Source organism: Staurois parvus, unplaced genomic scaffold (genome assembly GCF_062004578.1).
Source record: "Staurois parvus isolate SC_StPar_1 unplaced genomic scaffold, SC_StPar_1.0 ptg000172l, whole genome shotgun sequence".
Lineage (NCBI taxonomy): Eukaryota > Metazoa > Chordata > Amphibia > Anura > Ranidae > Staurois > Staurois parvus.
In genome coordinates, this window is record NW_028317968.1 from 1,995,351 (window position 1) to 2,022,723 (window position 27,373).

Sequence of the window (27,373 nt, forward strand, 5' to 3'; positions counted from 1 at the left end):
ATTTTAGTTTTTTTGGATATTTGTTATGACCGAAATGAGAAAATATTGTTTTTTTTTTTAAAAAAAAAATTTTTCTTCAAAAATTTTTTTGTTCATAGCGCCAAAAATAAAAAGTGCACAGGTGATCAAATACCACCAAAAGAAAGCTCTATTTATGTGAAAAAAAGGACATAAATTTCATTTATGTACTGTATTGCATGACCGCACAATTGTCCGTTAAGCTAGCACAGCGCTGTATAGCAAAAAAATGGTGTAAATTTCAATAGCTATACCATAGTTTGTAGACATTATAACTTTCACACAAAGCAATCAATATATACTTATTGGGATTTTTTTTTTACCAAAAACATGCAGCAGAATACATTTTGTCCTACATTTATAACTAACTTTGAGTTTACTATATATTTTTTATAGCTGAAAGTAAAAAATATTGTTTTTTTTCAAAATTTTCGGTGTTTTTTTGTTTATAGCGTGAAAAATAAAAAGCGTACAGGTGATCAAATACCACCAAAAGAAAGCTCTATTTGTGTGAAAAAAAGGACGTAAATTTCGTTTGGGTGCAGCATTGTATGACCGTGCAATTATCAGTTGAATTAGTGCAGCGCCGAGTAGCAAAAAGAGACCTGGTCATTAAGGGGGGTAAATCCTCAGGAGTGCAAGTGGTTAACAATATTATATTTCTAGACATTCTTCCTTTCAATGTACACTCTGAAGACAATAAAACACAGAAGACATTTTGTAAATGTATAGGTTTATTATATGTCTGCTTTGATACACATTTCACAGTTGAAATACATAAATGGGAGCTGTATTACCAGAGGTAGCACATTTTAATGGAAGACATCAAATTCAGGAATTTACAATAGCTAAATTTAATCCCACCATGCATTGGCTAACTTGACAATACCTATATGACTAATTTGCATACTCAAATCAGTTTTATATTTGTAACATCATGTCATTGTATTCTACAATTACCCTAAGACATAGATGGAACTGCAGATGCCATTGCAGCCTGAAGGTCTTAGTGTTCATTTGCAGGCTTATTTTGTCAATGAAGCCTCCAGCCTGAGTGAGGTCACTAAACTAGCACTTACCCCTGGTTCACATATCCGCATTCCATGTGGACACGAGAGCCCATTCATTTGCATTTCCTGCACTTCTGAAAACGCAGCCTGCACTGGAACCAAGGTTCCCAGTACAGTTGCGATTTCCAGTGCGGCAGGCGTGCCATTAGAATTAATGGCACCTGCCCGCGGGTCTGCATTCTTCTGTGCAGGCAGTGCGGCTACATGGATTTTCGTGTGGATCCGCAGCGGCACCACCCGCACAGATGTGAACCTAGCCTTTCACCTTAAGCAGCCCAAATGTACAGACATAGAAGGAAGCCTGAGGAATGGGGGTTTGCTTCTTAGGTCAAGGTATGTTTTTGCTGCTGTAAACTGGGTAAGGTTATCTTACATAATTGCATTCATGGTAGTGTTTTTTTTCAATGGAATTCATATTTAAATTATTAATGTAAGACTGGCAGGAGACAGCATATTCTGTGAGCACATATGTTTTTGCATCAAGTTTTGCTTGATGCTGCTATGCAAATACATATTTTCTAAAAACTTTATATTTTGTATATTAGAATACAGGACTGGTTTCCTGATTGTGTCTTCAGCAGTTCAGGGGCAGACAGATATAGATATAGACAAGCCATTTTAACTTAGCAGTCTTGGGTAGATTTTCAAATTCTTAAGCACTGAAGAAGGGAGCATGTTAAGACTCCTAAGACGCATTGGTGTTTTTGATAGATTTTGAGCAAAAACATTACAAAATGTTAAACATCTTGTCTGCAGATAGTTTCATTTGGCACTCCTACTCTTGAATTCACGAAGAAGCAAGAAGGCCTTCCACCAGTGAGAAAAGATCTTTCCCAAGAGCCGCCAAGACTGATTTCACTATAATTATCACCAATATGATTCTGACAAAGACACTGTAACCTCTACCATATACAGTGATCTTTCCATGGGAATTTTAGATTTGAAAACAGCTCTGGCTGCAATACTTACCTCCTCTCCAGCATTGTGCCCTGTACTATTTTCTTTCCACTGCTAGGATGTCCTGTGAGAGCCATGCATCATGGACCTGTGTGGGTGTCACCACTGAGCCTTGCACTCACATATGATGATGTGGATGGCCTCTCTGATGTCAGCGTGTCAGCAATGCTTTCTGAATCATTGAGGCCTACCTACTGCCAGGATAAGATCCAAACAGTACTTTACTTATCACATGACCAGTTTGGTCAGGTATAGCAGTGTGTAGCATAAGGAGTGAGTCTAGAGTTGGTCTTTACGAGCTTGTGTCAATGGCATTGGTTTGACATCGGTGTGAGATTAATTTTTTTTTTCAATTTGTATAGGTTGCTGAGGGGATAGAACCACAGTCATATTTTTATTGTCATCTGTGACCTAATTAGGGAGATTCAACCTCTAATTGCCCCAGTTCCTAGTGTCTCTGAAAAGAAAGTGAAGGTAATTTGAAAATTTGGAGTTGCCACCAGAACAAGAATAGAGGGGAAATTGTCCAAATGGAACATTTGTACCCATGACAGTGGTCTTAGAGTGGATATCCTTCACAACTTGTTGACTCTACAGGAATGAAAGTGAAGTTAAATTTCCCTAATGGGACACAGATGGCAAAAACTTATTAATCAAAATTAAAGAAAAAATTTCTATGTATATATATTTATGTATATACATATTATATGACATTAACAGTCACCCAACAATATACATATATTACATAGATAAACATAACATAACATATTACAGGTAATCATTACAATATTGTTTGGTAAGATCTATTATATGACAGAAACAATAAAACATAAAATATTTTCACGCCAATGGCTGCAAATTGTTATCTCAATTATTGACAGTCGCGTTGACATCTCTTTGGTGCAAATTTAGGGCAGCAGCAGCTAAAAGAAAACAAAGATATTTACTGCAATTTTTATTTTAAAGATGTTTATACTCATAAGATCTTTTCACTCCATATTGTGCAAAAACAGTACATTTATTTCTGAAATACTCTATCTCTACTGCATTATATTGCTGCTATATTGTTCCTTACAGTCCTATTAGTGGTAGTTGAAGCAATTGTAGATTCATCTGTAAATAACTGTTACTGTACTTACATGCCACCTTGACCACAAAATTAAAAACATAATAGATTCTAATAAAAAATGTTGTCAGTCATGGCTATCACTAGAATTTGTGGATCCATTCACAGACTGATAAAACGGGATTCCATCTGGACATTTCAGGGAATGTCATAATCTCTTGCTGAGTTTTTAAGGTGCATCCATAAATTTACCATCCCCAACCCTATGGACCAATGTATATCAGTAATCCTCAGTCTCACTGGTTAATGTACAGGAGATAATCCTGTGATGGGAAGTGGCCTTTGAGAGGTGGATAAGCCCCTACAGTGTGCTTTAAAGTATAACTAAAGGCAAATCTTTCTTTCTTAGTTTTGGACAGAGTAGAGATGGATTAGAACATCTATTAGGTTTTTATTGCTGTCTATATCCCCATTAGGGAGATTCAGCCTCTCTATTTGTCCTGTTTACCATTATCATTGAAAGTGATGCAAAAGAAAATCCTAAATTTTGGGTTGTCCCCAGGAAAGAAATAGAGAGGACATGTTCTGATGGGGAAGCTAGTTCTGGTGACCTGGGGTCCCCAAGGAATTTTCTTAATTTGCTGAGATTTTCTCACTTCCTATTTTGGCTATGGGACAGGAAGTGAAGGAAAAGCTCCCCAATGGGACACAGATGGCAAAAACCATAAACTGAGAGGGGTTTTAACCCCCCCCCTTTACTCTATCCAAAATGAAAAAAAAAGTTCTGCCTTTAGTTCTACTTTAAGGTCTTCACCAATGTCGAAGGATTGGAAGGATCCTTCCTGTTTCTCTGTAACTACTGTCCTGCAAGAAAATTGACACCCCAGCAGACAAAATCAAGCACTTCCTATTTATGACATCAGTGCTGCAATTCTCCATTCTTACTCTTATCAGGCTAAGTAGTATTGTATGCTACTTCTTAGTCTGGGGAACTGCTGAAGGACTTTGCGTGTCATGTGGACAGGACCATGCTTTTTTCCTGTTGTCTAAATGTTAATTTTTTTTACTGTTTGCTTTTCTATAGGAGAGAGAAAGTACATCGGGGCAAACGTTTATAGGATTTTCATACCTCCAAGCTCTTGAAGAATAGAATCAGACAAGAAGACATTGTCATCTTTTAGACATAAAACAGTAGAACGTATGGAGGTTGGATACAATGGACAAGACTAGTACAGGAATGTATAACAATGATGACACAGGGAATGGAACTTAGTGATAATTGCACACCAATCTTGACTCCCTGTCTACTCAATTCCATTCTATCAAAAATATTTTGCTAGACATAGGGGTTGATTTACTAAAACTGGAGAGCGCAAAATCTGGTGCAGCTCTGCATAGAAACCAATCAGCTTCCAGGTTTTATTGTCAAAGCCTAATTGAACAAGCTGAAGTTAGAAGCTGATTGGCTGCCATGCACAGCTGCACCAGATTTTGTACTCAGTAGTTTAGTAAATCAACCCCATACTATTGATAGCAATAACTTGTAAAACATTCAATTGGCTTTTGAAGTACCACAATAAATTCTGTATAGATTTGAAATGTATTGACAAAACTTACCACCTCAAGAATAAGACAACAACAAAAAGTACTAGTAGTATAAGTACGAGCAGTGGGAGGATTGTTGCATTAACGATCAAGGTAGCACTACGTGAACTAGGATTAGGGTCGATTGCATAAAAATCCTGTGCTGCAAGACAAAACGTTTACTTCATTAATTGTTTCTGCCACAGTGCACTACATGTAGATACTGCATATGGAATCTGCAGATAAAGGTGATTAGAAAAAAAGCTGTATTGCTTTCCACAATAGAAAAACCATGCCTAATCCTTGCATGTTAGGAATATATAACAAATAATAAAATAACATTTTTTCTGTGATAAAAAAAATGAAAAATGTGTCGTATTAAAAATGAAGTGAGCAATTTTTAATCTAATAATTTATAAAATGATGACTATTACTTTATTATGTCAATATGATTGGAAGGAATATAATGGTCCCTGTGGAATGTTGGGTAATTAAAAAGACAGCCCTGAGCAAGAGACTTTTCTGGTACAGACTACTATTAGAGAGAATTTTTTTTTAGTAATGGTTGCTATTCACATTTTCTCACTGTCCTGTTAGAGCTAGATGTTCCTGATTAATGCTAGAGACTGTTCTACTGGAGAAAGATTGTCTTTAAGAAAGATACCACTAAGTGAGAGACTCCCAAGTGAGAAAAAATACTGTTAGAGTGATACTATTGTGTGTACTCTGTTGGTGAGATATTTATCCCAATTGCAGGGCAACTTTGCTTTTCCTCCTGAGCACTAGCGCCAGCCATACGTTAGAACGTATATGATGCATAGTACAAAAGTATACATGTAACCAGGTACTCTGTCTGCTATAGGTGAACAGGAGGAGAAATGCTGGAGCTCTGCCACAGCTTAGGTTGTGTGCTCTACTTCATCATCCATGCTTGCCTCTAATGCAGCCTGTTGGAAGCGGTGAAACCGGTCAGGATACATTCTTTATACCCACCATGGACCCCTCAATATGATGGATTGATAAGTGTATTTGGACTTTCCCAATTTCAAATTATGGCTTTATCTGTTTACTCACTTTATATACCTAATGGGCACTATGAGGGACTTTGGAATTCCTTACTAATCACTATGCATGAGTCTGTGTATAAACATGCTGGATGCCTGTGCGAGGGAGGTACACATCTTTTTCTTTACCAACACACCGTTTCCTCCTCTGGACCACAGCAAACAACCCTGTAGATGATGAATGTTAAAATTATCCCAACTTTTTGCGTTGTATACAATATTGTTTGAGTTTGCCTGTCTTGGATATCTACATCCATATTCATTATACTTCCAGTCCATGTTCTGGAATGTCTATTATTCTTCGGGATCCTTTGTATTACTGGAAAATTGTTATTTAAAGAAAAAGGATACCGCTCAATAGATTGTGAAAGGATCTTCAATTTGCACTCATCCATTTGTACATATTTTGATCCTTAGGGTCTACCAGTCTTGGACTGTGCCCACTGATTATTAGGAGATAAAGCCAACTCATTATAATGCCAGTTGTTAAATATCTATGCTTTTGGGGACACGATGGATGGTTTGGTTTTTTAACTCACTAGGTACCGTTGTTATTGTCTTCCCTATTATTGTTTTCCTCTTTTATGAAACTGAATAAAGAATTTAAAGGACATCTGTAGAGAAATAATCTTTATTTTGTTCACCCTCACCATCACGTTTAAAGTAATATTTGTAATAAAAACTTTCTGGGATTGGTTTAGAGCCTTTTAGTCCATGTTTATGATTTTTTTTTTTGGATTGTGAATATTGTGGATGGCTCCTACCCAGGTGTTTTGATATTATTTATACAATCTTTTTGACCTAATAGGATACTGTTTTTCCTTTTCTTTTTGGTGGAACATCCCATTACCTAAACTATGTCAAAGGGGACAAAGTGGTTCCCAGAGTCATGGCAGAAAACAGAGAACCAGTCAAGCCCAGCAGCTTCTTTGTGGTAAGTGCTACACACAGAACACTCTTAGAGCACATGTAAAGTCACAATGATGCCAAATTACATGATTCTTACATGTCACTAGGATAAAGGTCAGTTAAGGGCACTATAGTGCAAGGTTGGGATGGAAGGATAAATGGGCTTGTCTAACACTGTTTGATATAGCTGCTCTGAGCAATATGAAAATGCCATCTAAGTAGATGTATTGGTTTTGTCACAACTACACAGAAGGAAAACTCTGTAGGGTCATAATAGTGTCAGGTCAGTGAGGGTTTGCCTAAAAAAAATGTCAGACGCATAGGGATGTATTTATAAAAAAATTCTCCCCAGTGAAAATGTATGTACATTCTGTGTGAATAGGATAAAAAAAAAGAATGTTCTTAGGCTATTTTTTGTGTTGGATGAATGTTTTTCTTTTAAATCAATCCATGTCCATGGAGAGTAGTGATTTGCTTCATATTCCACACTTTAACATATAGGAGTTGCTAGAGCAGGGCACCTTGGGCACATGGCCTTGGTCTTTTGTCAGGTGCCCCAAGTGTATTGTCACTTTCTTATGTAGGCAGCCTCAGGTGGAGTGATAGGAATGACTAAATTACAGTACATAGGGCACATGCTCCCTCTTGTCTGGTGCCTCAGTTGTAGTGTTACCTTCATATTTAGGCAGAGACAGGCAAAATGATATCCCACCACACATCACTCTGCAGTGACCTGGGAAGCAGTGACAAAGTATCTGTATTGCTTCTCTCCAGGTTATCCAGCACTGAATATTATTTTCTTTTACTGAGCTCCCACTGACCATCAAAGAGGGTACTGACCACTTAACACCAGTGATTAAGTAGGTACTGATCAATGTACACCAGTGATTATGGGGCACTGACTGCAGAACACCGATGATTAAGCGGCACTGATCAATGAACACCAAAGATTTAGGGGCACTGATGACTGAACACCAATGATTAAGTAGGCACTGATCAATGAACAAGAGTGATTAAGGGGCACTGATTGCTGAACACCGATGGTGAAACCGGTCTGATCAGTGAACACCAGTGATTAAGGGGCACTGGTGGCTGAACACTAATGATTTAGGTTGCTCTTTTCACTGAACACTAATTTAGGTGGCACTGACGATTAATTAAAGTGTATTTACAGTAAAATCTTTTTTTAGCGTTTATTTTATACTGTTTGTGTCTTTTTGAGATTTTTCCTTCACTTCTCCTCGCAGAAACACAAAAGGAAACAAGAAGAAATCTCTACAAAGTGAAAAGAATAGACATTTTCCAGAGGAACAAGTGCCACATTGGAAGATTTATCTTTACCCTTTGTTTATAAAACAACTGTAAATGTTTGATTTTTCAATACTTATTTTCATTCTGTTTCAGTGATAATGGTCACCAGAAAAAAATATGCCAAAAAAGCCTCAATATACCTAGTGGGGCCACCAATAAAAACTTGACATACATTGACCACATTTAAGGACTGCAAAGTTGCAATATATTACATTTTTGTTTTGGAGTTTATGTACACTATAAGACTTTAAGACTCAGACTGTTAATTATCTGTCTATATTACATTTATGCATATATAATTGAAGATTTATTTGTCTGTGAGACTAGCTTGTGGATCAGTAAGTAGGGCAAACTTTGTAGGTACAAGGGCTGTAGCATATATGTGCAGTGTACATTTAACAATGCCCACCATTCACTGATTCGTCCATCCCTCTTCTTCATAAACTCGAGGTGCCTCAAGTTTTTCAGAATAATAGCAACACCTCTGATTTAACATGAACAGAATATCCCCTGAAATATTGTTATATAGTGACAACACAATTATCATAAAAATCTGATTCCAATAGCATCAAATATATTACTATTAAAGCTTATTTGAAGACAATGCCACAGTGGGAACATAGAGCAGCCTTGGCGTACTGTGTCAGACCACATAGCTAAACCTTGCTATGCTCAGAGCCACAATGGGGTGGATTTACTATAGCACTGATAATAGCTGGTTCGTTACTAATAGTACAGAGGTTGCCCACCACCACAATTACCAGTCCATTCACTCCAGCTTCAATACTGTCTAAAGGATGTCTTTTTGAAACTTATTGCTTGCACAGGGGAGGGGTTAGGGCAATGGAATACTCCAAAACAGTTAGCATATATCAAATAAAGGACAATCTTCTCCTCAAGTAAAAATGAATGTTGGACAGTCTAAACCCCCACAGCTGAAGACCATGGGGTAACTTTCTGAACAAGCTAAGACCTCACAACTTGGGACCATGAGGCAAGTTTCTGAGCAATCTAAGACCTTAGAGCTGAAGATCACGAGGCAAGATTATTTTGATTCCGGTTACCTTGCGCCTATGCACAACTTCTGGAAGCGCTTGCGATTTCCAGAACCTTCACAGTGACAGGGATCAATTTAGGGTCATTAATTTAAGTCCCCAGGACTGCCACCACCTTCCAGCTTCCTCAGGACATGGTGCAGTGAGTGAGATGGCCCTTCTCCAACCAGATTCCTTTTCAGGAGATCCATCCAGGCCCTACGCCCTGACACCACTGAGGCCTCAAGAATAGCTACACAGTCCAAGGGCTGCCTAAGTGTAGCAGCTCCTCAAACTTTGGAACATTCCTGGGGTGAAGGAACCCAGATTTTAAGTGCTTAAGACTATTTATTACCTTTCCAGTCCCCTACTGAACACTGCTCTGCTTGAATGGAGCATGATAAATATTAAGGCTGGTTATTTGAATCTCCCTCCATAAGCTCTAGAAGCTTCATCCTGGGGCAGGAAGAAGCTCCCAGTATGTGAAACCATAAACAGGCCAAGACAAAAGATCACTGCTCCCTTTGATCACGGAAGGAGCCAAAAATTTAATTTACCTAGTATCTTACACTAGGAGGGTTCTACATTAATACAGATAAATAAACTGTGCAATTACATTTACACTCTGCAAGTGCAGTTGCACTCATTTTCCCCAGAGCTTAGTAAATGCAATAAAGCTTTGTTAATTTCCATCATCCAAATGTGCAAGCAAAAATGCATTTATCTTGAACCTCATAGAGTATTCTTTACAAAGTCAAGCTTTACCACATTTAAGGAAAATGAGTGCAATTGCAATTACAAAGAGCCTTTAGTAAATTCATCCCAATGTGTGTTCACTAGATGTAGCTCAATATAGTTTATAATACAGTACTGGGAGTTAACATATGCTTACAGTGGATACATTTTAGAACTTCAAGCATCTGCTAGACCAGTTTGTCAGTCTGGGCCTGTGTTGGTCATGTGAATTATGAACTAGCCACAAATAGCAGTAAAAGAGAAATTAAATACACTATATGAATTTAAACCACAATAAAAAAAGGTAAATACTCATATAAACAATTCTTTAGTCTTCAGGTATTGTCATTTTTTCTGAAGTCTTTAAAACTAGACATATAGGAGGTTATTTATTAAAACTGCATGGTGCAAAATCTGATGCAGCACTGCATGGAAACCAACCAGCTTCCAGGTTTTATTGCCAAAGCTTAATTGAACAAGCTAGCGTTAGAGACTGAATGGCTACAATGCACAGCTGAACCAGATTCTGAGTGCAACAGTTTTATTAATTTATTTATGGTACTTATATAGCGCCGTCAATTTATGCAGTGCTTTACATATATATTGTACATTCACATCGGTCCCTAACCCTCAAGGGGTGTACAATCTAAGGTCCCTAACTCCCATTCATACATACACATACTAGGGCCAATTTAGACAGGAGCCAATTAACCTACCAGCATGTCTTTGGAGTGTGGGAGGAAACCAGAGTACCAGGAGGAAACCCACGCAGGCACAGGGAGAACATGCAAACTCCAGGCAGGTGGTGCCGTGGTTGGGATTCAAACCAATGACCCTAGTACTGCCAGGCAGAAGTGCTAACCATTGCGCCACTGTGCTGCCCGTAGTTTTAGTAAATCTCCCCCATACATACAGCTTTCGTGTTAAGATATGGTATGTCTCCTGCCACAATTTAAAGACCACATCACTTCAAAGACTGTCATAATGCTTTTATACCCATTACCCTTCCTGATTCAAAAACAATGTGACTAGCCTGTTCTCCATTTAAGACTTTCCAGATAAATATATACTTTGTGAAAGCTTTGTTTAAGGCCTTCATTTTTTTTTCAAGTTCACCACAATGTATTACCTTTGTTAAATAACCACTTGAGAGAAAGATGTTTCAAAGACCTAATCATTCAACCTGAATGGTCAAAAGCCATTTTATATGGACGTCTTTGAAGACTGATAGCATATGCAATAAAGTTGATACTCCTACAATAATTCTATTATGTAGAATACCTTGGAATAAATTGTTAATATCTTCATTTTATGTCACTAATATCTGGAGATTAAGAAATATACATTATTCAATGAAAAAAAAATACTCACGTTTTCTAGTAGTAATTACATCTGACCATGGAGTTATCCAAGTAAGTACACCATTACGATATATTAGCAGAACTACACTTTAAAACACAGAAAAAAACAAAATGAGTGTATTTATACTATTTGTACCACATATTAATTAATCCTATACTTAATAAAATGAATTAGTGTCACATCCCTACTAACCGTATATCTACACAAAATAGAAAAGGTAACAATAGGAACCCTTCAAAAAATGGGGACCTTTGAGGCATGACATGTATCTAAAATCGTTATTATTTATTCCGTAGACAGCACATCTAGTTCTTATACAATAGCAATTCCCACAATTGATAATATATAAAAAAATTTAAATCATATAGAATAGCGGGTTGTGTCAAAGATGATTCATTTTTCTTTGGGCTCTTTTCTTTTGAACCTATAGAAAAATGGATAATCTTTGAAACAACACGCTATTCTATATGATTTTCATTTTTTTCATGTTATCAATTGTGGGACTTGCTATAAGAATTAGATTTGCTATGTCTACAGAATAAATAAATAACAATTTTAGATACATGTTGTGTCTCAAAAGTCCCCATTTTTTTTAAGGGTTCCTATTGGTCCCTTTTATTTTTTGTGTAGATGCACCACATCAGTCTTTCTCAACCAGAGTGCCATAAAACACTAGGATTCCTACATAGGTTGCTAGGCTTTTGTTACGAAGTGGCTGATTGACTGTTCATTTGATGGCCTCTACATAGTTCTACGGCCAAAGTCACTTTTACTTGGAAGAGCCAGCAGCATGACACCAATGATCTTTTTTAGCTGTCTGTAAGGTTGGCATAACCACAAGTATATGGAACATTGTTCCTACTTATTCGCAATTCATTGGTTTTATCAGTGGGTCCTTGACAGCAGAATATAAATTTGAGGGTTCCCCTATGGTAAAAAGTTTAGATAGGCTGTACCTGGGATAAGACATTTAGGTGTGAACAAATAATTTTCCTCCTAGAATGAATGACACTGCAAAGCATAATCACATGTAAAATGAATTCCATGCTGCATAAAGTGCACAATAACAAATGCTATTGCATTAATGAGCCCTGAAAGCTATGCATTGCTAACAAGGATAACAGAAGGAGTCTTTACTGAGGCTCTGATAGTAGCCATCAACAACCTCCCATACTGCCCAAATCCCTGGGAGTTCTGGCAGGCAAAGCGCTGACACTTCTGGATAAACATTCCTATTTGTCCTTTGCTATGAAAATAAGTGTGCGCAGCCTATTGCATTAGGGTGTGCACCCCAAAGCTCAAGCAGAAATGCATATTTTTCTGCTCTCACTGCAGGCACATTATCTCCCTGCCTGCAGATTCAGAGCGAAAGAGAAAGTGCTTCCACACTGACAACTCATGGGGCCCCCGGGCAATAGGAGATCATGGGGCCCCTGTGTCCTTGCCTGAACTCAAAAAAGCCTATGAAAAAGGTACCAGGGACATCTCATGGGGCCCCCTACCAGGAGTGGACTGACAACTCATGGGGCCCCTGGGCAATAGGGGATCATGGGGCCCCTGTGTCCTTGCCCAAACTCAAAAAAGCCTATGAAAAAGGTACCAGGGGCATCTCTTGGGGCCCCCTACTGACCCCGGGCCCTCGGGCAGTGCCTGAGTTTCCAAATGGTCAGTCCGCCCCTGCATCTGGCACACCCTGTGCATATGTCTATGGCTATGATCTGTGCTCAGTGGCAGATCAGAATAAAACTTTGCCTGCCAAAGCAGTCTGCAATGGGCAGTGTTTGGAGGCTGCCTGCAGTTTTTTTTTTACCTGCACTGCAGAAGTCAGCAGGTTTTTATTATTGTTAAAAAAAACACTATACAGTACAGGTATAAATACGTGTGTTTGTGTCTGTGTCTGTGTGTCTGTGTGTGTGTGAATCCAAATCCTGCCCAGTATCCTATCTGTAAAAATAGTGACGATATTCCCTGTTTGTAAACATCTGTTTAGCAGTCCATGAAAAAAATACTTTAGTTCTTTAGATTTCATTTGGCTAGCAAAATCACAGACAACTTTCTGTGCTGTGACTTGCAGTGTAGCTCACAGCAGAGGCAGCCTTCTACTTGTTCGTGTCACCTGGTTTGCAATGTAGTTGCAGTGCTTCTCTACCACCTTCTGAAAAGCGATTCACCATGTATTGCTTTTCAGAGAGAATGGCACTTGCGTAACAAGCCCTGTGTTTAAAAAAAAAGAAAAAAAGAAAACATGGTATACTTACCTGCTCAGTGCATAGGTTTTGCACAGAGTAGCAGCGATCCTACTCTTCTCTGGTCCCCTGCCGATGCTCTGTGCTTCTCCGCCCTGGCGAGTGCCCCCATACCTCGTGTGTGCTGGCTCCCAAGCCCCGCTTTGTGTGTCCATAAGACACACAGAATGGGACACCGCTCCATCCCTGTACCCTCCTCACTGATGGTGATTGACAGCAGCGGAATACAATGGCTCCTGCTGTTGTCTCTGAGCCAATGAGGAGGCAGAGAGCCGGGACACTAGCCACTCTCATACGCATCTCTGGATCAGGATCAGGTAAGTATTGGGGGGATGTGAGGGGAGCTGCATATTGGTAAAAAATCTTCAGGCTTTACAACTACTAGAACCTGTTCACAATGAACAGAAGCTCCCTGGTGGTGCCCCAATGTATTAATCCTGCAGTCACCTTTGGCTCACTATCAGACTCTCCCCAACACCTGTTAAATCTAGGTGGGTATTTGGTGGGGGAGACAGTAAGAGAGAGATTTTTTTCTGTCCTTGCAGCCTTTCCTGATTCTCCATTACTTTTCGCAGTGAGTGTTTTTTTTTCTTTCATGGTTCTGTTCTAGAGTCTCAAACATTGATAGTTCTGCAAACCCTGTCAGAATTCAGGTGGCTTATAAATTTCCAGAAAAGCCAGCTCAACCCATTGCATAAAATTAAGTATCTGGGACTACTCTACGACATGACCGCAGGAGGAGTCTTTCTGCCTCTGAACAAGATTTCCAAAGCAATCTGTTACCAAATCCATGTTGACTGTGAGATCCTGCATGATTTTTTGGGAAAATTATTCATTTGTTCCTTCGGCAAGATGGCTTTGAGCTGCTAGATATGTTTTTTTTTTTTGAAACAATGGAACCACAAGTCATTGCCCCAAAGTGTCTTCCTTCCATCTCCTGTTTGAAGAGATCTACGATAGTGAATGGATGCTCAGAATCTGGCAACAGAATTTTTCGGCTGAAGCCATTTGGCTGATCAGTGTATTCTGACAGCAGAGGAGTCCCACTGTCAGAATACAATAGCACAGTGGGGAGGATTTCTGTTTCCAACTTGCTTGTTTGGATGGTGGAATCTTTTCTATCAGCCCGCTGGCTAATCAAAAAAATTAACTGTCTATGTCAGAATTTCGATCCATGTGTGACTGTTCCTGCTCAACATTAGTTGATCTAAAAACTGACTTCTGTCAAAAGGGAATGTTGGAAAATTGTTCTCGAACAGCAGTTGCAGCCTCTCATTTGTGTATTCTGAGAGCACAGAGTTCTCACTGTCAAATTACAATGCCTCAGTGGGGAGAATTCCTCTATTCATTTCTATTGTGTGGATAGAGAAATACAAAAAATGGATAGCTTTTTAGAAAGTGTTGCAGGCACGGTTAACAAGAGTTTGGTTCGCAGTTGCAGCATGGCCCTATTCACTTGAAAAAGTCATTCTCAGCAGCGGTACTGCCCCTTGAATGCAACAAGGGGTTATTTTTTCCACTCAAAGTGTTACTAAACCCTGACCCTGCATTCACTATATCTGGTCTCCCATAGTACACACAACATGGAAATGCAATTAGTTTAGTAAATATAAACTGCTAAATACCTTTTCTCACCAGCAGTATGAAGCAGTCTTGTGACTTCTATCAGTGTCCAGCTGAGGACTGGTTAAAGCTTTTAGGAGGAGTATTCATTCACCTCTGACTGTCCTATGAGGTTGCACAACCCCTGACCCCGTCTGGCCTTGTGATCACATGTACCCTCCCAAAGAAAAAAAAAGTCTCTAGCAATACACACTAAACTGAGTATGTGCAGAGTGACTCCTAGAGTTCTGTACCATCAGCAGATGGATTGAGGACAGTAGAAGAAGGGGAGGATCAGAGAAGACAACATAGAGGATTAACCCCTAAGGTTCCACAGTGGGTATAACAAGCATGCTTTCCTGCTTATACAGACTGGTTTTACTGTTGTGGTTTTAGTAATACTTTAAGGGGGAGGGGAGCAGATAGGGTCAGTAAAAACAGTTGATTTTTAATTCAAGTATGGTATTAGATTAGCGATATGCTTCTTGTAAAACCAGACCCATTTTAAATTAATGCCCCACTCCCAATTAAAGTAAATTCTCTATCTACAATGGTTTACTGTACACACAAAACCGTGTCCCTGGAATTTTTTCTCTAAATGTTGGCAACTATGGACCACGTCCCTGTGGTTTTGTGTACCCTGCCATGAAACTGACAAAGACACAGGCTGGAGGAGGGCAGGGATAGCCTTCTGGACTAATTAATGGTGGCTGGGTGTCTGCCATTGTGGTGTAGCAGAGGCCATAAACTTGTAGAATTTGGGCTGATTTCACAAGCTGTAATGGGGAAGCATTATGACGTTGATCTTGATCTAAAATGCTGGGCATGGGCATGGGGATGATCTGGGGACATTTTTTCCTTCCTCTCCACCAGTAGACATGTAAAAAAGCCCACACTGAAGAGCTCTGTGGGCTAGCCCTGGAGATAGCAGTTGCCTGTACCCCTGTGGCTGTCTTGCCAGGTCAAATAAGATGGCACTGCAAACTGCTCCTGCCCCTGGACATAATCCTCCCTCATAGCTGTTCTGCCTCGCCCTCAAAACTTTCCTCCTTTACAATTGGTGACACATGCAGATGGCCTGTCATCTCATCATCCACCCCCTCTTAATCACTGGAGTCCACTGGTCTTGGTGCTAGCTGACTCTCCATTATTATGTCTAAATAATTCCATTGACCCCCAATAGCCAGTTTATCAGACTAATGAAAAATTAGCAGTAGAGAAGGAGAAAAAGGGTGCAATAGAATCTCTTGCAAACAACTTTTCAGACACTTCACTGCCTTCTGCACAATACACCGCTGGTGGGATGACCCCCCCTTCCGTTTCTCAGAATCTCTCCTCCTTGAGGTGGTGGGGGAAATGGTGACGGAGGAAGATCAAGAAGAGTAGAGGGAGGAGGAGAAGGTAGAGAAGGGGGATGAGGAGGGGAGAAGAAGAGAAGAAGTGATGGGAAGAGGAGGTGGAGAAGGGGAAGGAGAGGGTAGGAGGAGAAGGAGGAAGAGGTTTCATTAACCAGGCTATCGTAGGTTTCTACTTTTAATTTTGGGTGCTGCCTACTCGTCTCCCTGGTTTGCGGAAGGGTGGGCAGCATATGGTCATGGGTTTTCCCTCTGAAGCTATGCCTCCAGTGCCATGACTATAATGAAATAAATACATGTAAGAAAATACAATTGGCTGGTGAGTGTCTGGACAAAGAAATGGAGTTGCAGATGATCTTGGTTTCTGCCTTGTACAGCTCAGCTACCGCATCAAAACCAAACATTACAGAAAAAAAAATACAAAATATAAATATAGTGGGGTAAAAAAGTATTTAGTCAGCCACCAATTGTGCAAGTTCTCCCACTTAAAAAAGATGAGAGAGGCCTGTAATTGGCATCATAGGTGTGTTACTGATGGTAGCCTTTGTTACGTTGGTCCCAGCTCTCTGCAGGTCATTCACTAGGTCCCCCCGTGTGGTCCTGGGATTTTTGCTCACCGTTCTTGTGATCATTTTGACCCCACGGGGTGAGATCTTGTGTGGAGCCCCAGATCGAGGGAGATTATCAGTGGTCTTGTATGTCTTCCATTTTCGAATTATTGCTCCCACAGTTGATTTGTTCACACCAAGCTGCTTGCCTATTGCAGATTCAGTCTTCCCAGCCTGGTGCAGGTCTACAATTTTGTTGCAGTGCAGGACAGAGGAGCCTCTTAAAGAAGAAGGTACAGGTCTGTGAGAGCCAGAAATCTTGCTTGTTTGTAGGTGACCAAATACTTATTTTCCACCATAATTTGCAAATAAATTCTTTCCAAATCAGCCAATGTGATTGTCTGGATTTTTTTTCTCATTTTGTCTCTCATAGTTGAGGTCTACCTATGATGCCAATTACAGGCCTCTCTCTTCTTTTTAAGTGGGAGAATTTGCACAGTTGGTGGCTGACTAAATATTTTTTGCCCCACTGTACATATATAAATGAAGATGCAAAAAAAAACCCCAGAAGAGTTCTGGTTTTTTGACTTTCATGTAGGATTACACAAACTCCTGGCGAATAGAAAGAGACACTCATCCCTATGCAGCACATGTTTTTGTACAAATAAATAGTACTAAGCAGTCTGTTTTATCTATGCCCTACCCAATCAGTAATTATTAAGAAATTAGTTGGCCTCGGTTGAATATAAAGTATCAATCTAACCATGCCTTTTGGTAAATGTGCTATTACAAGCTCTACACATTTATGTTAAAGTGGTTGTAAAGGCTGGAGGTTTTTTACCCCCATGCATTCTATGCATGAAGGTAAAAACCTGCTGTGTGCTGCTTCCCCCACAGCTCCCCCAATACTTATCCAAGCCCCCTCTCGATCCAGTAACGTGTATGGGAGCCTTGGCTGTACCGGGTCTCTCTCTCCTCATTGGCAGCAGCAGAAGTCATTAGTTTCCACTTCTGTCAATCACAGGCAATGAGGACAGAGCATGGTGTGGGGCCAAGCCAAAGCTCTATGTGCCTGGTCAAGGGAGAAGAGCCAGGAGGGGGCACTGGTCAAGGGAGAAGAGCCAGGAGTGCCAGCAGGGGACCTATGAAGTAGAGGGTCAGGGCTGCTCTGTGCAAAACCATTGCACAGAGCAGGTAAGTATAACATGTTTTTATTCCTTTTTTTTTTAAACTAAGCTTTAATATCACTTTAAACTCATACATATGTTTTAGTAAAGATAACACCTACTTGTATGAGAATCCTGGCTGCAAAGGACCATTGCAATAGAGTTGGTACCCAACTTGAAGGCAGTAAATTTCATCTCCAATAATTACTGATGAATATGGAGATAGGAGTCCATTGCACAAAGCTCCAACATTTGCATTTATAGCAGCATAATAACCATTATTAGACAGATTGAAATACAGTGGTGGGTTTGAGATACTTATATTAGTTAGAATGATATTTGGAACAGCTGAAAAAAAATGAAAAAAAAAACCAGTATGGTAACAATAGAATATATTATATTTTAATTGCATTAGGAAAATATACAGTATATCAATTATTTCAAAATATACAAGCTTTATAATAATATTAAATGTAATCAGTGTGAAGGAAAAAAGATTACTGGGGTCCTTTAAATGAACATAACGTTTTATAAAATGGTTTAAAGAATTCTAGTGACATTTCAAAAGCTGTTGCTGTTTTATACAGTATGCCCACATCTTCAATTACATGTAAAACAGAATAATTTGTACAGCAATGGATTTTTTCTGGGCATATAGAAAATGGTTCCACAAAGTAAATTCATAAAATCATAAAGTTTTTTATACAAATATTATAATGTTATATAGCACCATATCACTTTTACCCCCTTCCTGTCCAGGCCATTTTTCAGCTTTCAGTGCTATCACACTATGAATGACAATTGCTCGGTCATGCAACACTGTACCCATATGAATTTCTTATAATTTTTTTGAGACAGATAAAACTTTATTTTGGTGGTATTTATTCACCACTGGGATTTTAATTTTTTTTGCTATGTAAATGAAAAGGTCCAAACATTTTGAAAAAAAGTGTTTTTCTTATAAAATTTTGCAAATAACTAATCTTTCTTCATAAATCTTGGCCAAAATGTATTCGGTTATCTTTTTAGTACAAAAAATAAATAACCCAAATTAGTTTATAACCAAAAATTATCATTTTAAAACATTTTTTTTTACATTTAAATTTTATTTTTTTATATTATTATTTATGGTTTTTTTTACATACTGTCACCCTAACAGTACACTGATTGCTTTTACACCTAAAAACATAAAGGCTGTAAAAGCAATCATTTCTCCTTCTCTCTGGCTGCATTCTTGCAGTCACTGAGAAATACTGTGAGACCTGTGATTGGTCACAGCTTGTCACATGGTACAAGGCTGTTGTGAATAGCCTTGTACCATGTGATCTCTGTGATCATTCACAGATTTCACAAATAGTAAGTAATGATGTTAGAAGTGACATCTAGCTTACTACTATTCATGTGATCACTGATTGGCCAATCAGTGATCACATGATCGGGACCTCACACAGCGGTCCTGTAAAGTGATCGGTGTATGCGAGCTCCCAGGGAGAGCGCACAACCTGAAGATGTGGGTGCCGTTTATGAATGGCAACCTGCACCTGTCCAGCCGTTTATGTACATGGGCCAGACGGGAAGTGGCTAAGCTATCACTGTCAATCCACTTTCATTGGAAAAAATGAACAAATAAAATACTAATATCGCGTACACAATTGTGACATAAGTCATACTGTAATTGAATGTTATTAAAAATGACCTTTCCTCTTCAATCTGCAGTGCTGTAATTCTCTGTAGAATGCAATGCAATATGGTAACCTGGAGGTGTTCTGTACACCCCCAGAACTGCGCAAGGGGAGCCGTCCCTGCTGGAAGAACATAGTGGTTATTGCTAGCAGCTATAGCCACTGGCAACAATCACATGGAACATCTGACAGGCAGGTTGTACCCAAACCACACAACAATTGAATTAGGTACAACCAGTCTTCCCATAGATGGTTCAATTCTTAGCCGGTCCCTACTGAACCAGCTGAGATTCAAACCATCTATGGCCAGTGCATTGCATTAAGGCAGCCTTTTCAAATGAATAGGCTGCCAATGCACTCCAATATTCTTAAAATTGCATGTGACCCTTTTTTGTAATGCAACACCCCTCAACGTACCACAGTACAGTGCTGCATGGTACAACACGGTTGCATTGCTTTTGTGCATTACAGTGACATTCAAAATGAATGGCAAACCACAGCAATGATGCATGTTACGTTCATTACCACATGTTGCGTTACAGCAATGCAGAAGTGTAAATCCATCCTTCTTGGTTACCTTTACCTGGCTATCAAGACAACAGTGTGAATACCAAGACAACAAGTTATTGCAGTTATCTATATTTTGCTTACCATTTGATCTAGCCACTATTACCACTACATTGTCGTTAGCGTTAATGCCATTAACTGAAGCTGCACAGCAGAACTCTCGCAATACAAATCCCCAAGATGTGAGTCTTCCAGGTATGTTGGGTGCAACAAGCTGAGGTTGACAATTGATAACTACATAGGAAAATAAAAATAGATATGGTGAAGTAAATATCCAAAAATCAATTTTACTTTAGTATAATCTGAGTTCACCTTTAACAAATATGGAAACATTAGCAATACCATTACACATCAGCAGCCAGTTATCAGATCTGTGTGAAAGCTCAAGCTGGCCAAAAGTGGACTGAAATTTGGCCGTTTCAGCAGGAAACAGCTAAATTTCGATCCAACTATAACCGTTCCTAAGCACGAGAAGTCAATCTAAGAATGGGCTTGTTGGAAAATTTTGCTGATATCAGTGCATGCAACCAATCGGTTGCAGTACTGATCAGTGTATTCTGACAGGGGAGGGGTCCTGCTGTCAGAATGCAATGACACAGCAGGGAGGAACCCATGTGGAATGTGTGGATGCGGGAATCAGTTCAGTTTTTTCATTCAGCCTGCTGGCTGAATAAAAAAAATTGACCATGTATGGCCAGCTTCATTTATCTTTGGAAACGTGTACGCTATTTCAAACACCAAAGTGTTGTAGAACAAGCACTACAGAAATTGTTTTTCCAGCTTACATTTAGTCAGCCATTGATGTGTAGATAGCAGTAGAAGCACAGCAGCTTTCTTCTTTGGAATTTAAAGTCTACACTAATATTAAAGTGTTTGTAAAGGCTCAAAACCTTCTGTGCGCAGCATCCCCTCCAGTCCCTCATAATACTCACCTAGGCCCCCTCTCGAACCAGCGATGTGCACTGGTGTCTCAGGTATCCCGGGACTCCCTCTCCTCATTGGCTGAGACACCAGCCAGAGCCACTGGCTCTCGCTGCTGTCAGTTACAGCCAGTAAGCCAATGAGAAAAGAGAGGGGCAGGGCTAAGTTACGGCTCTGTGTGTGAATGGATCAGCAGCTGGGGAGTGTGCAAGCTGCTTGCTCTGGGGGAACCCGACAGGAGAGAGGGGCCAGGAGAGTCAGCTGGGGTCCCGAGAAGAGAAGCATCCGGGCTGCTCTGTGCAAAACAACTGCACAGAGCTGGTAAGTATAACATATTTGTTAATTTAAAAAAAAAAGCATTTAGAATCACTTTAAAGGAAATGTGTACTGAAAGAGACAGATAGGCTGCCATTGCTGACGTTCTTCTGCAAAATATGTTCAACTTACCTGGCTGACTCTGACTTCAGAATTTACTGAGTCATTGACTCATTAGGGCAGATATCTTTATTTACACTCTCTCATCACAGGATTACCCCACAACACAACCTGTATTTCTATATACCATTCATGGAATGCAGATCATGGTGTGGAGACTGCAGTGCCTCAAAGAGTTCTGCTCAAAGTGTATGTCAAGGTAAAATACAAAATGAAACATATTCAGTACATCTCTCCAATACACACACATTTCTGGTGTAGTTTTCACTTTCTACCCCTAGATGCCCCACCTATCCTTAGATCTTGGATTGGAAGTATGTTTAAAAGAAAAACATTTTTAAAAACTTTTGTTCTGTCCTCTAAGGGAAAGTCATACATGGTACTAGTGTGTCTTCTGGACTCTGTGGGACTCTGGGTGCTATCTTGGGAAAGCCTATGTCTGATTGGACACAAAGGGGTTTATTTACTAAAGCTGGAGAGTCCAAAATCAGACTCCCTTCTGCATAGAAACCAATCAGCTTCCAGGCTGCATTACCAAAGCTTCATTGAACAAGCTGAGGTTAGAAGCTGATTGGTTTCTATGCAGAAGGGAGTCTGATTTTGGACTCTCCAGCTTTAGTAAATAAACCCAAAGTTTTCTTGCGATCTGGGCAGCCATCTTTGTGAGAGAGATGATATTTTCCCTGCTGGGTCATTTTGGTGAGTCCCGCTTTATAAATGTGAAGTGCTTTTCTTTTTAAGCAGCTATATCACCTTGTTAATTCTATACCACTGCTTTATAATTGAAGCTCTTAATCTGCATAATCATTTTTGGTCTGTGACTTAGAACGTTTTTGAAGCCAATGTATAGGCAGGTGCCTAATTTATTTAATGGGTTTCTACATGTATTTTGCCATGTTTTCCACTGTAACTTTGAATCTCTGGTTAGTGCATAGTTTTGCTGAGTTATGGCTTGCCCTTTGTGTCTGAGCCAGTGTTACTGTGGCTATATATAAAGCACAAGTCAGTCTCAGAAGAGCTCTCTCTAAGTCTGGTGTGGGAAGTGCTGTCCAAAGAATCAGGTAAAGTTGTTGTCAAGCTTTGTTTCTTTTATATTAAAATAATAAACATGTTTAGCACCCTCCTAGTTAGTTAGGGGGAGCTCTATCTCTAATTGTTAGTGAGGAGGTCTGAGTAGCTGTCTCGGTGTGATAGCCAGGTGGGTCAAATTGCGGTCAGAGCTGTGAGGCTCTGTAGACCAGCTCTCTGGGGCTTTCCCCTGCTCTAGAACTTTGAAGAAAGATCTAGAAGCAGTGGGCAGAGGTAAGGAGTGGCCTGTACCCTTAGAGGATCCTGGCTAATCCCGAACAGGAGGCTTGGAAAGGGGAGAGGCCAGCCTTTAAGAGTAATTGAGCCTGCTCAGCAGCAGGAGAGTTTGGGTCAAAGATGAGGAAGTGAGGCTGGGGAGCAGGAGCCTAGGAGGGGCCCAGATGGAGAGGGGCTCACATCCAGGCAGGAAGCTTGGAGGTAGGAAAGCTTGGGGCTCCCAGAGAGAGGACCACCTGTGTGGCAGGGAAGGAGTGTCCCAGCTAAAAGGCCTGGTAGCAGTCACCAACCCACCAGCAACACAGGAGAAGGACTGAGTGAGTGGACCTGCACAGCCTGGGTCAGATAGGGAAGGAGCACTCTGGTGGAAAACCAGATAAGCAACTAACCAGGACTGTCATCCCTTAACCACTTGCCCTCCAGAGGATTTACCCCCCCTTTCCTTCCTGACCAGGCCATGTTTTGCGATACGGTGCTGTGTTACTTTAACTGACAAATTGCACGATCATGTAATGCTGCACCCAAATGACATTTACGTCTTTTTTTCCCCACAAATAGAGCTTTCTTTCTGTTGTATTTTATCACCTGTGCGTTTGTTATTTTTGACACTATAAACAAAAAAATACGATAATTTTGAGAACATTTTTTTACTTTTTGCTATTAAATATCCAGTAAAAAAATGTAAAAATTTAGGCCAAAATGTATTCTGCTACATGTCTTTGCTAAAAAAATCCCAATATGTGTAAATTAATTGTAAACAATTTAAAATACTCCGTGCTATATGTGGTAAAATACCACTCAATTTAGAAATGAAAGCAGCCAGCACAGTATCGCAGGTGTCAATACGTACACTAAATAAACAAACGCGCTGCACATTTTTGTTTATTTTGTGTAAATTAATTGGTTTACATGAAAGTTATAGCGTTTTCAAATGGAGGTATATACTGGAATTTTTTTTTTGTTTTACTAGTAATGGTGGTGATCAGTGACTTATCGCGGGGTTGCAGGAATGCGGCGGGCTTTCTGACACGGGGGGGAACGGGTTTTGTGTCACTGACATCCCCAGTGACACCAATACAGTGATCAGTGGTAATAAAAAGCACTGACACTGCACTAATGGCACTGGGTAGGAAGGGATTAACATTTGGGGCGATCAAAGGGTTAACTGTGTGCTGTGCATTGTTTCACTATGGAGGCTGTGTGTGTGTGTGTGCTTCAATGCTTTTTATGGCTCATTCACAGAAAGAAGTACATCCGCAGATATGTACACCATTAACCAGGGGTGGACTGACAACTCATGGGGCCCCCCGGCAATAGGGGATCATGGGGCCCCTGTGTCCTTGCCCAAACTCAAAAAAGCCTATGAAAAAGGTACCAGTGGCATCTCATGGGGCCGCCTACTGACCCTGGGCCCTCAGGCAGTGCCCGAGTTTCCAAATGGTCAGTCCGCCCCTGCCATTAACCTTCAAGGTTGTGGTACACTACCAGGGATGGCGGCCAATCTGAGGTGGAAGCGGGTGACTGTGACAGGTGACAGTGGTCCTGTTGGGTGGGAGGACAGGTGTGCTTGTGTCCCTCACCTCAAGTCTGGATACTCATACTGGCATCCACTGTGGCACAGGGTCCACCTAGGGACCAGGCCTAGATAGTCACGGGATCAAGACCTTGCAACAAATACAAACTGGTGGCTTCGTGCAATGTGTGCATATAGTTGAACAAATTCAGTACACAAACAATCATGAAAATTATACATTAGGTGTTCAGGGAGGGACAAAATAGACTGACAAGGCATTGGGTGTGCTCTGCGCCCCTAGCCTGTAACAGTTAATCACCTGGAAAGAGAAGAAGAGGACATGGCAGTATCTGTTGATTTCAGGTTAGAGCCAAAATGTGAACAGTTAAAGTGTCATTAACCCCACATCATAAAAAAATCTATAAATAAATGCTGTATTACATGCTGTTCCTACACACTATGGGATTTGTTTTTTCTTGTATTCTGTGAAAAGTCTGGTTGTTCCTGCCATTTTCTATCTCCCATTTCTGTCCCTAATGAAGCTGAGGATTTTACAGAGCAGTGTAGGCAGCTAATGCATGTTATCAGTTTTAAGTGAGTTTCTGTGCTGAGCATTTCCTACCTATCACATCTGAGCAGCCCATATGACTATAGAGTCCAGGGGTGGACTGACCATTTGGAAACTCAGGCACTGCCCGAGGCCCCGGGGTCAGTAGGGGGCCCCATGAGATCCCCTGGTACCTTTTTCATAAGCTTTTTTGAGTTTGGGCAATGACACAGGGGCCCCATGATCCCCTATTGCCCAGGGGCCCAATGAGTTGTCAGTCCACCCCTGATAGAGTCACACATATGGGTGAGTACATAGAGGTAAATGACAGCCCACTCCCTCCCTCCTCCTCCATACCCACTAACCAGCTAAACACAATGGGGGATGGGATTGTACATCTTGATTGATGGAGGCTTCACCTCCCTGTTATTCGAAGACACAGGCTGGAGGGGCTTAACGCAGCCTGTGAATGACAGATATCCACCCACGCCATGTTATTTCTAAAAATAATGAAGATTTGATTTAAAAAATATATTTGTCTGATGATTTAAAACAGTTTATTGATATTATTTATTTTTACTCTGTATCCCAAATGCTGTTTTTTTTATTTTGAACATGTGACCAGTAGCAGAGGACTAGCAGCTCCCCCTGTTTATGTTTCCCTGCAGTCAAGCTGCCAAAGAGCTGGGTTATGTGACAACTGTAAATTGATTAGTAAAAAGGTACTTTTTTTTTATTTTTAATTAAACTAATTACAGTACCATCATCCACATACAGAAATGAAAGGGATAATGTAATTTAAACAGTGTGTGTTTAGTATCACTTTGACTAAAAGGGCTATTAGTGTCTGACCCACCCTATAGGGTGCAAACTGACACTGACATCACTAGTGGCACTGATACAGTGATCAGTGATAATACTGTACACTGTACTAATGACACTGGCTGGGAAGGGGTTAACATGTAGAGGCAATCAAGGAGTTAACCGCGTGCCTAACAAATGTAATGTGTGTAAATGTGCTGCTTTTACTTGCAGATCTGGCTGTTTTCCTCCCCTGCTTTTCAGGGAGAAGAAACAACCAGATAGCTGTTATGTTTACACATATTTTTGTAAACATAGGAATCTGTTCTGTGATTGGTCACAGCAGGTTTCAGCCAAAATCATTAGCTGTAACTTTCTAACAGACTCTTGCTGTGGCCAATCATAGCACAGATCGGCAGGGGGCGTGTGCGCTGTGAACCCGTAAGAAGGTCGGCGACGTATATGTATGTTGTGTACTTACTGTGAGCAAGTTGGCCAGTGGTTAAAATAAAGATTGGGTTTATTTACAAAGAGGGATATACAGGCATTGCACTGTAGGTACATATAAGGAAGGGGATGAGGACAATGGGGAAAGGGGATCTCTACGCTAAGGGCTCATGTACACTGCAGCTGCTAAACTGACGTTCGGGAGCTTTTCTGCGTTTTTTTCAGCAGCCCCTGAACTCTCCCTAATGTTTTCCTATGTGTCCATGTACACATCGTTAAAAAAAATGACTGAGTTTACAGTCATTTTTTTTAACGTACCAAACTTGCGTTCTGGAGTAGATTTTATCAGCGTTTCAAACGCCAAATGCTTATAAATGCTTGTAAACGTGGTTAACCGCGTTTATAAGCATTTGTGCTTAGAATCGCTTTTTAACTGTTGCATATCCAGATGCTGTCCAGAGCCTTTTTTCATCAGCAGAAATGCATGCAAAGCGTTTTCCATGTATTCAAATGGACCTAGTACACCAGCGCAGTCAGTTCCAGGTTTCGTGTGAAGGAGAAAAATGGTAGAATGTGCCGCATTCTGCTCATGATGGGATCCATAGTGAATACAACCAGAAAAGACCGGTCATCTCAACACATACTGCTCTCTCTGCTTCTGCTCTCTCTATTTTTTCTCAAAATGTCTGAAATAGTTAATTATTTACTATTTTTCAGTACATTCTGGGCATTTGGGAGGTTCTCCTGAGGTTATCTTTTAAAAACGCTTCTAAACTCAAACGCACATAAACACGGTATGCTAACAAGGTTAAACAGGGCAGCACAGTGGCTAAATGGTAAGCACTTCTGCCTGGCAGTACTAGGGTCATTGGTTCAAATCCCAGCCATGGCACCACCTGCCTGGAGTTTGCATGTTCTCCCTGTGCCTGCATGGGTTTCCTCTGGGTACTCCGGTTTCCTCCCACACTCCAAAGACATGCTGGTAGGTTAATTGTATCCTGCCTAATTTGGCCCTAATATGTGTATGAATGTAAGTTAGGGACCTTAGATTGTACACCCCTTGAGGGTTAGGGACTGATGTGAATGTACAATATATATGTAAAGCGCTGTGTAAATTGACAGCGCTAT

The 27,373-nt window shown here is 40.3% G+C and overlaps 1 protein-coding gene across 1 annotated transcript in view; it reads right to left on the reverse strand.

Moving 5' to 3' along the window:
* Positions 1 to 734: 734 nt before the first annotated feature.
* The window catches only part of LOC149462583 (uncharacterized), a 30,128-nt gene continuing 3,489 nt past the window's right edge, over positions 735 to 27,373 (reverse strand). Inside the window, exons 2-6 of the mRNA XM_089676576.1 lie at positions 20,361 to 20,510; positions 18,150 to 18,375; positions 11,120 to 11,196; positions 4,729 to 4,858; positions 735 to 2,968 (exon numbers count right to left, since the gene is read on the reverse strand). Of these exons, the coding sequence (XP_089532702.1) occupies positions 2,917 to 2,968; positions 4,729 to 4,858; positions 11,120 to 11,196; positions 18,150 to 18,375; positions 20,361 to 20,510 (635 nt within the window). The 3' untranslated portion in view covers positions 735 to 2,916. The remainder of the gene's footprint in view (positions 2,969 to 4,728; positions 4,859 to 11,119; positions 11,197 to 18,149; positions 18,376 to 20,360; positions 20,511 to 27,373) is intronic.